This window comes from Sus scrofa, chromosome 3, assembly GCF_000003025.6.
Source record: "Sus scrofa isolate TJ Tabasco breed Duroc chromosome 3, Sscrofa11.1, whole genome shotgun sequence".
Taxonomy (NCBI): Eukaryota; Metazoa; Chordata; class Mammalia; order Artiodactyla; family Suidae; genus Sus; species Sus scrofa.
Genome location: NC_010445.4, coordinates 39,172,686 through 39,182,865, shown reverse-complemented (window position 1 = coordinate 39,182,865; position 10,180 = coordinate 39,172,686). Strand labels below are relative to the sequence as shown.

The following is a 10,180-nucleotide window of genomic DNA, read 5'->3' as shown; positions in this document are numbered from 1 at the left end:
ATAAACATTATTGGAATTTCAGCCTGATTTAGCCTACCTCATTACATTTGCTCAATTTGAGAATCTTGATAGACTTGCTGTGCTGATTCTTTTAAAATATCCAATTTTTTTTTTTTTTTGTCTTTTTAGGGCCACACTTTTGGCATATGGACGTTCCCAGGCTGGGGGTCAAATCCGAGCTACAGCTGCCGGTCTACACCATAGCCACAGCAACGCCAGATCCGTGCCACATCTGTGATCTTACACTACAGTTCATGGCAAGAGGTGTGGAATAAACCACGTCTCTTACCTGGGCACAGGCGCCATCGAGCAGACTGTCTCAGGACAGTTGGAGTGATATCCTTTCTAAGCTACCTAGAAATGTTCTCATATTGTTGGTTTGTTTTTTTGTTTGTTCATTTTTTTTTTTTTTTTTTTTTTTTTTTTTTTTTGGTCTTTTTAGGGCCGCATCCGCTGCATGTGAAGGTTCCCAGGCTAGGGGTCGAATTGGATCTAGAGCTGCTAGCCTATGCCACAGGCACAGCAATGTGGGATCTGAGCTGTGTCTGCCACCTACACCACAGCTCAAGACAAGGCAGGATTCTTAACCCACTGAGGGAGGCCAGGGATGGAACCTGAATCCTCATGGTTCCTAGTCGGGTTTGTTAACCACTGAGCCACGAAGGGAGCTCCCTCATATTGTTTTAATAAAGGTTTCCATATTCTGATTTTAAATAAACTGACTCGGGAGTTCCCGTCGTGGCGCAGTGGTTAATGAATCTGACTAGGAACCATGAGGTTGCGGGTTCAATCCCTGGCCTTGCCCAGTGGGTTAATGATCCAGCGTTGCAGTGAGCTGTGGTGTAGGTTGCAGACGCGGTTCGGATCCCACGTTGCTGTGGCTCTGGCGTAGGCTGGCGGCTACAGCTGCGATTAGACCCCTAGCCTGGGAACCTCCATATGCCGCGGGAGCGGCCCAAGAATGGCAAAAAGGCAAAAAATAAATAAATAAATAAATAAATAAACTGACTCTTCTTTTTTTCTGATGGTCACCCATCTGTCATTACAATTGTTCTTCACGTTAATGCAAGTGCTACATGCCACACTTTACTTTGGAATTGATATCGTTTCATCTTTTCCATAAGATCACTGAATGGAAATTTGCAAAGCTCTTGACCCACACCAGGAGCATCATTCCGGAATCTCTAAGGGCAAACTCGAAAAATGAACTCTCTCCTCATTGGCTGTCCAGCGGAGCGGGGCGAGGCGGGGCGGTCTGGAGGCTGGTAGCCCCTCAGTGGACCCTCAGGCCAGTTGGGGGCGCCCCCACACAGCGCCTGGCCTCAGAAGTGGTGGGGGTGGAGTCTGTGGCACCTCGGGGCACTGTGATTGGCTGGGGCCGGGTGAGGGCGGGAAGACCTTGACAGCGCTGATGCCTCCGATTGGCGGCCAGCCGCTAGGCCGCTGGCGCACTGGCCTTTGATTGGCTGGAGTGCGGGGCGCTCGGCTCCGATTGGCTGTCTCCTCTGCCCCCCGCAGCGCGGCGCGTGGCAGCCTGCTGTAGGGATCTGGCATCAGCTGGTTGCGAGCGTTCGGTCCTGGCGCAGCGGCAGCGGCCAAACTGGCGGCCCGACTACCCCGCTCTCACTCGCACCCGCGCCTGGCCCGCTCCGGCGTCCACCCGCGGTTGGGCCGGGCCCGCGCGTCGCTGTTGCGGACGCCACCGCCCGCTCCGTCCCTGCCGCACCCGCCGCTGCCCGGACTGCCGCCCGGCCTGAGCACCGCGCCGCCGCCGCCTTCGGCGCTCGCCCTGGCCGAGCTGCCACCGCTGCCCCCGCTCCCGCGGCGGCCAGATCCGCTGGCGCCCTGGGGCCCCGGCGCCCACTTGGCGCTTCCTGAGCTGCCGCCCGAAGCCTGCGCACCCGCGCCGCCTGCTGCCGCTCTTGCCCTTCAGGATCTGCCGCGCCTCCCCGCGCCCGCGCCGCCGCCCGCGCACCTGCCCCTGCCGCCGCTACCCGAAGCCGCGGTCGCCGCCACGCCGGGGCCCGTGAGCGCGCGCGGCCGCCCGCCCCTCATAGCCGAGCCCCCCCTGCAGCCGCTGCCGCCGCTGCCCGCGCGACCCTCACCCTTCAACCTGCTGGCGCCGCCCGCGCCCCGCGACGCCTGGCCGCGGCCTGTCTTCCCGCCGCCGCCGCCGCCGCCGCAGTTCTTCCTGTCGCCTCCGTGCTGATCGCCGGGTCCTGCCCTAGGTCGCCGCCCGGGAGGATCTGCGGGCGGGTGAGTAGGCAGCCCTGCCTGCACACGGGGTTGTGACCTTCGCCGCCTTCCGTGCGGGCAGATACAGAAGGCAGGTCTGGGCCCGGCGAGTCGGGAGCAGCCCAGGTTTGAGGGAGGAAGGGGCAAGTCTGAAAATAAGCTCATTTGCAGGTTGGGGCCATTTCTTTTTCCCTACTGCTCTACAGCAAGCCTCCTACCTGCTCCTTTGAGAGTGTAACTAATTCCTCGTACTGATAAATTTACTGGTGATCCTCGCGTGTGGGGCCGGGGAGCCCACAGCCCGGGGCTTGGGGAAATGAAAACAAGGTTTAAAATGCTTTAGAGCGCTAACGTCTCATTTTCCCTTATACAACCAAAGGTTTGGTGATGCCATCGCCAAGGCCCTCCTCTGCTTAAGTTTGTGTGGTTTCCTGGAAACTCAGAAGCTGCCTTCCAAGTCACGAAGTCAAGCTTTCAGGTGAAATCGATCTTGGGGTCCCCTGGGCCTGGGTGCACCCGGAAAGCAGTGGTGTTGATGGACAATCGATACTGGGCCCCTGACCAGGAGTGTCACATGCAAGGGCTGGGAAGTCCTCCCCCAGCGGACAGGAAAGCTCCCAGGGTGAGTCATGAGAGGAAGCCCCTGTTCCGTCCCCATGTTTACCCCACCCCCATTTCTCCCCAGCATGTTTAACAAAGAATAAAGTTCTCTTTGTTACTCAGGTGGTTTGGGCTCAGGTAACCAGGCAGGCGTCCTGTCTCAATGGGCTCTTCTACAGCAGCTCAGGAGGCATCAGGAAGCCAGCCTGACCTTGGGGGACCCCTGAGAGCCTGAGACCTACCAGCAAGCAAAGCAGTTATGCATTTTCTGAGACTGTGGTAGTGAATCATTGCAAACTGGGTGGCTTAAAATAATAGACGGCTATTCTCTTTCGGTTTTGGAAGCCAGAAGTTCCAAATCAAGGTGTCCCAGGGCCACACCTCCCCCCAGGTCTCTAGGGGAGGAGTCTTCCTTGCCTCTTGCAGCTCCTGGTGGCTCCAGGCCTTCCTTGGTTTGTGGCTCCAGCACCGAAGTCTTAACATGATTTTCTCCCTTGTATTTGTGTCTCAGAGCTCCCTCTTGTTTTTTGCTTAGGACACTTGTCACTGAATGTAAGGCCCCCTCTAAATCCAAAAGGATATCATATTGAGATCCTTAACTATATCTGCAAAGACCCCTTTTTTTTTTTTCCTCTTGTGTTTTTAGGGCCTCACCCCCAGCATATGGAAGTTCCCAGGCTAGGGTCGAATCAGAGTGGCAGCTGCCAGCGTACGCCACAGCCACAGCAACGCCAGATCTGAGCCACATTTATGACATACACCGCAGCTCAAGGCAATGCCAGATCCTGAGTGAGGCCAGGAATCAACCCTGAATCCTTGTGGCTACTGGTGAGATTCTTTTTTTTTTTTTTTTTTTTTTTGTCTTTTTGCCATTTCTTGGGCCGCTCTCGCGGCATATGGAGATTCCCAGGGTAGGGGTCTAATCGGAACTGCAGCTGCCAGCCTACCCCAGAGCCACAGCAACGCGGGATCCAAGCTGCGTCTGCAACCTACACCACAGCTCACGGCAACGCCGGATCATTAAGCCACTGAGCAAGGGCAGGGACCGAACCCGCAACCTCATGGTTCCTAGTCAGATTCGTTAACTACTGCGCCACGATGGGAACTCCCTGGTGAGATTCTTAACCTGATGAACCACAGCAGGAACTCTGACCCTTTTTTCCGAATAAGGCTGTGCTCCCAGTTTCCAGGGCTTAGTGTCGACGGCCACCATCCAGTCCATGGAAGCAGTGTCCCCTCCCCGTGGGGCTCTTCCTCTTCCCAAGCTGTCTTTCCTCTTCCCTTGCTGAACCTGAGCCTCGAGTGCCCTCGGAGCCCTGGGGCAGAATCCAAAGGCACTAGCGCCTGGGTAAAGCTCTCACTGGCACAGGAAAAAAAAGAGACTTTCACCGAATTGTGGCCAGTTCCCACTCCTGCTGGCTTGCTGCTTCCCCTGCCCTCTTTGTCCTATTGTCAGTGTCCTTGCCCACAGGCAACAAGGATTTGGAGGTGCTGCAGGTGGGGGAGTGTTGTCCTGCTGGGAAGGGCTGCAGTTGCGCTGGGATAGACCCAGGGCTGGTGCGGGGATCGGGGATCCAGAGAGGCCATTTCTCCAGGCAGGAGCAGAAGCAGTTGGTTCAGGACAGGAGCAGTTCGATTTGAAAGGAATTCTCCCAGACTGATAATGCCTCATCAGGTCAAAGGGCACAGCTCTTTAGGGCGCTCGAAATGGCTGTTCCTGGTCGGTCTCCCCAGTGACAAACCGCCTCTGCCAGTCCCCATCTTGATCCGAAGTCAGGAGTCAAGTCTGTGGCAGGGAACAGCATGTTTACCCCCTTAGGGGGCAGGCCGTCCTGGGGTAGGGACTGCCCCTGGCTGCAACTGAGTCTTTTCTTATGTTCTCATATCTTGGAACAGTTTGGGGACCCCGATTTTCCTGCCCCAGGCCCCCCTGTGCCAAGTGTAAGGGCTGAGGGTTGTTTGGTGTCTGTCCGGGTGAGTCTCGATCCTCTGATTGGTTCTGGGCCAGGACACCTTCTTTGCACGCGACTAGGCTGTCCCGGTGTCCAGCGTGCCTCTCTGGTGTCTGTCCTCACTGTTGGATCCTGATCGCCGGCCTCCTGTTTTTTGTTAAGCAGCCTGTTTGGAATCACCCAGGTCTGAGTCCCTCTCCTGTCCTACCTAACGCTCTGGCTGCTTCCCCTCTGAGCTAAGAATCAGTAAACGAGCCCAACGTGCCGGGCTGGACGGGCTGGACGGAACGTGTTCCTGGGAAGACGGCCCCCTCGGAAGGTGGGATGGATGGCTAACTGCCGCTGGTTGAAGGCTGATAGTTGCCACTGATAATAAAGTTAATTGTTACCCTGTCCCTGGAGTCTCCCGGGCTTACAGATGGAACTGCCATTATGTTCTTGACAAGATCGGCTTGTCCCAAATCAGTACCCACGATAAGCCCCAGGGCGGGCAGGGCACATGTGGCCTGGCAGATGCCTTCGGCCACCCTGGAGATAGGCAGGTCGGAGGTGGGCAGTTGTGACCGGCCCAGCCAGGCCCTGGGGTGACATTGACACCAGGTCTGACCAGAGCCCAGGGATCTGCAAGCAGACATGGTGCCGGGACACAGGCGGCGTCCGCCACGGTGAAAGGGAGGCCCTGGTGGGCCAGGCTTCCCGTGTAATCAGATCCAGATGCCCTTCTCCGCCTAGACGAGCCTTCCCGGAGGAGGAGGGCCTCTGGAGGAAGGGGGCGCGATGCAGGTGGGAAGGCTGGGGGAGGCTCAGCCTGGGGGACCTGGGCCTCGGGCTGTGCTGCTTTCAGGGGAAGAGGGAGCAGGAGGCGCAGCCCACCCTCCGGAACTCAGCCAGCAGTGCTGGGCAGGGAGCTGCCGGGGCTTTGAAGTCGGTCTGGGGCTGCATCCGGCCTGTCCAGCTTCCTGCCCGTTTTCTTGGCCAGGGTCCCTCTGAGCTTGCTTCCTGGTCTGTGAAACGGGGCTGCGAGCCCGGAAGAGTGATTCGCGGACGGCACGGTTCTCGGCTCCTTTTGGGTTCCTTTTGGTTCTGGAGCCAGAAGTTTTCAACCTGCAGCCTCCTCCCCAGGGAACCCAGTGATGCAGCCTTGAGGGGTGGTGATCTGTAGCCCCATAGCCACCTCCAGACCCTCTAGGCCCCGTACTGGCTGCAGTCAGTTCCCCACTTTTGTCCTTGGGGACAGCTCACCTCTAAGGGAAGCAAGACAGACAATAGGATTGGAGTAACCCCCCCCCACCTCACCTCCACCTCCACCTAAGCTGAGCTCCGGCTTCCGCCCACCTGAGCCTCCCGCCCCTCTGCGCTCCCAGAGAACAAAGGTTAGAAGAGGGGAGGCCCCGCCCCCGCCCCTTCGGGAGGCTGCAGCGGCGGCTGGGGTGGGGATTCTCGAACTCCGGAGGGTGTCATTGAGATGCTAAGCACACCGTGGGGGTCCCGGCCGCTCCCGTCCCTGCCTAGCCCCCAACTTTAACCCTTCGGTTCCCAGATCCTGCTGCATCCAGGTTGACCTGTGGGCCCAAGAGCGGGTCTGGGGCCTCCTAGCTGTGGGCCGAGAGGGCCGAGGGAGGGCAGTACACTCCTGCCCGGGTGCCCTGGGCATCTGCCCTCTGCCGCACACCCTCCCCAGCGGGTCTCCTAGTTCTAAGAAACTTAGGATCCCCTCAGGACTGTGTCTGGGCAACGGTGACCTGGTGGGTGTTGTGCCCCCACCAGGTCCTGTCATAATGTTAGGGGTTAGAGCTGCCCGTGGAACAGGTGCCCTTAGAGCAAGGCCTGACTGCAGGCGCACCGGCTGCCCGCGTTATCTGTGCTGTCCCTGGAGCAGCACTCAGCACTCAAACTAGGAATGTCCTGGGCAGATCAGGTGAGTTGGTCACCCAAGGCCAGAGGCGGACTGTCTCTGGGCCTGGAGAGAACAGGCCCCGGGCTGGGGCTGCCCAGGATGGGAGGCCTTTTGTGAGAGAGTCTGTGGGCCATGCAGAGATCTGGGCTGCCTGCCTGACACCTGCCCAAACCTGTGTGTCTGGATTCCTGGGGCCCCAGAGGGAGCCCACTGAGGCTTGCCTCTGCCCTTCTCCCCAGCATCCCCTACCCCCATGGAACCTGAGGCCTCAGGGGCTGTATGAGCTGCCCCCCCCGCAGGCTTCCCCCTGCCCATCACCACCAGTGGGGAGCGCTTTCCAGCTACCTTCACCCTCCCGTCCTCAACCTCAGGCATCCCAGTGCTGACCGGGATGGCCACTGGCCTCTCTGTGGAGAGGCACTGGCCGTGCAGGAAGCCCCTGACCTACTGATTGACCCTGGCCTCTGCTCTCTATTTTAGGGTCTCTTCTGGGGCACGCCCCCTTTTACAAATCTGATGAAAAGATAAACCTGTCTTCCAAAAAAGATGCTGAACCCCATTCCCGGAAACAGCGCACCCACTTGCAGCTAGAATCCTTTATAAATCAAGCCCCCTGGACAGGTGAGGAGGCACCTGGCACCCCCACCCCTGGGCTGGAGAGACTGCAGGGACCAGGTGTGCACCCCCCTACACTGGCCGGGTGAGCTCGGGCTTCCTCGGAGGGCCAGGCCAGGTGGAGGTGAGGGGCTCTCCCCATGAGGCCTCCCACACACCCTGGAGGGTGGAGCCCCCACTCCTATTCACACGGTAATGCTCAGTTCTTAGCACCTAGGAAGGGGCTTGAAGGAGCTTGTGACCCTCCCCCTCCCCAAAATGAGGGGCTTCCTTGGTTGGGCCCCATGATGTTTCTCAAAGGAATCTTTGACCCAAGGAGGCCAAGGAGCTTGACCTTCCATGATCTGGCCCTGGGGAAAGGGCAGAAGTTGAGCCAGGGTCTGTGACTCCCAGGCTGCGCCCCCACGAGGGGAGTCTTCACGCGGGCCTCATCCCCTGTCCCCTGTGGTGTCTCACTCCTCGAGGGGTCCTGGGGCTGTGCGCCCACCTAGGGCTGGTGCCTCTGTTACTCTCCCCTTGCACCCCCGCACCCCCCAGGCTCCTGTGCTCTGCTCCCCTCCCCCACCTCCGCAGCATCCCTGGGCCCCCAGACGCCTGCAGCAGCTCCGCTCAGCCCCCGGTTTCAGCAGTGGGGCTGGGGAAGGCACACCTGAGCTGAAGTAGAAGGGGGGGGTGGCTTTCTAGGCCGTTGCCTGGGCGATGCCACCTGAGCTGGGCGCCAGGCACCTGTCGCCAGGGAACAGTGCGGTTGGGGCCCCTCCCTCGGGAGCCACCAGGGCCACTGAACTGAGACGGGAGACAGATCGGATTCCGGGGAGAGTCCTGGGCTGGAGGGCCGGGGGATGGGGTGGGGTGTGCAGTACTGGGGGCAATGGGTGCATTTGCATCATGAAACAAAATGGGGTGGGGAGAGTAAAGTGGGGGTGGCTGGAGTTTGGGGGCAGGGGCAGGCGCCCTCCTGCTTCTCCATCCTGCGCCGTCACTTTATCACCCCTCCATTCCTCACCCCCAGCCCGTCCTCGGTCCCTGCGTCCCCACAGGCGTGGATGTCCTCTTCTGGCCACTATCCCCCCTTCCCCCTCACATTGACCCTGTGCCCCCCCACCCCCGTCCCACCCCCGGGCCCGCCTCCTCCCGTAACTGGCTTCCCCATCGTGGCCTCGCAGCTCCTCCCCCGCCTCGGCCTTAAAACCCCGCCTGCAGCCCCGAGCCGGCAGCGTCCCCAGGGGGCACCCACCCGGCGAGCCGCTCCGCCGTTGCTGCGCCAGCTGTGTCTCCTCAGCCTGAAAGTGGGTCGGGAGGGTCTGGGCCCGCGTGGTCAGATCGGCAGTGGCAGCGGCGGCTGGGACCTGACTGAGGCAGCAGCGGTGGCCACGGGGATCTGGCCTCGAGGGGACACCAGCCATTCAGCGGAGCAGGACTCGAGATTGATTTTCTTGCCGAGGGTCGAGACACATCTGCGAGGGGTGCGGAGCGAGGCGTGAGGACTCTTGGTCAGAGGACGCTGGCTCCCGCTCCTGCTGGGCACCGAGACCCCCGCCCAGCACATCTGACCCGCTTCTCAGGATCCACCAGGCCTCCCAGAGCTGGGAGGATCTAGCCGAGGCGGCCCATGGCTTCAGCTGGCCTTGAGCTCCTGGGCATGAGCCTGGCTGTGCTGGGCTGGCTGGGGACCCTGGTGTGCTGCGCCCTGCCCCTGTGGAAGGTGACCGCCTTCATCGGCAACAGCATCGTGGTGGCCCAGGTGGTCTGGGAGGGGCTGTGGATGTCCTGCGTGGTGCAGAGCACAGGCCAGATGCAGTGCAAGGTGTACGACTCGCTGCTGGCACTGCCCCAGGACCTGCAGGCGGCCCGCGCCCTCTGCGTCGTCGCCCTCCTGCTGGCCCTGCTCGGCCTGCTGGTGGCCATCACGGGCGCCCAGTGCACCACCTGCGTGGAGGACGAAGGCGCCAAGGCCCGCATTGTGCTCACGGCGGGGGTGGTCCTCCTCCTGTCGGGCATCTTGGTGCTGATCCCCGTGTGCTGGACGGCGCACGCCATCATCCAGGACTTCTACAACCCCCTGGTGGCCGAGGCCCTCAAGCGGGAGCTGGGAGCCTCCCTCTACCTCGGCTGGGCGGCGTCTGCCCTGCTCATGCTGGGCGGGGGCCTCCTCTGCTGCACATGCCCCCCGCCCCAGATCGACCGGCCCCGGGGACCGAGGCTGGGCTACTCTATCCCCTCCCGCTCGGGCGCGTCTGGGCTGGACAAGAGGGACTATGTGTGAGGTGCGTGTCCCCGGAAGCCTGCTGCTCAGAACCTCGACCTTGTGCCCGATGCCCTCCTCTCACCCGTGCCTTCTCCGGTCAGCCCCCTGCCCCCATCCCAGGTGAGACCCACTTTCCAGATGCTTGAGCCGGGCCTGGTTGCATCGAAACCCTCCTCAGCGGGGTCCCCACCTCCCCCCAGGCAGGGTACCCGGGCCTGCCCAGCTCCCCCAGGTTGCTTTTTTCTAATGTCCAGGATTCAGGATGGCTTCATCCAGACGGCAGTGGCTTCTCATGCCCTCCCCAACCTGGAGTTCTGTATTCGTCCCCTCTGGCATGGCCACTGCCAGCATCCAGAGGCCCAGGACAGGTCCTCTGGGAGCTGCCCATTCCCTTCAGGCCGGGAGGCGCAGGCGCACCTCACCCCCACCCCACCTTCCAGGAGGGAATAAATAGAGCATTTGTAACTCCTTTGTAGCTCCTTTGATCTGTCATTGGGCAGGGAAGACCTGATGGCCTCCCCAGGGGCCATCAGGACAAGGCCTACTCCAGGTCCTGTCTGTCCAGTGGGTAACCTCACTTAGGCCATGCCAGGCTTGAGGGTAACGCGGAGGGAGGGAGCCACTTGTGCCCAC

General features: G+C 60.6%; 1 protein-coding gene across 5 annotated transcripts; it reads left to right on the top strand.

Annotated features, from left to right (window-relative positions):
• Positions 1,039 to 10,135, top strand: CLDN9 (claudin 9). 5 transcript variants are annotated; one of them, XR_002342136.1, is made up of 5 exons: positions 1,039 to 2,256; positions 2,615 to 2,857; positions 4,953 to 5,570; positions 7,165 to 9,667; positions 9,802 to 10,135. XR_002342136.1 is itself a non-coding variant. In XM_021085620.1 (4 exons), the coding sequence occupies exon 4, from the start codon at positions 8,912 to 8,914 to the stop codon at positions 9,563 to 9,565; it is 654 nt and encodes a 217-aa protein (XP_020941279.1). In that variant the 5' UTR covers positions 1,039 to 2,256; positions 2,615 to 2,857; positions 4,953 to 5,570; positions 7,165 to 8,911; the 3' UTR covers positions 9,566 to 10,008.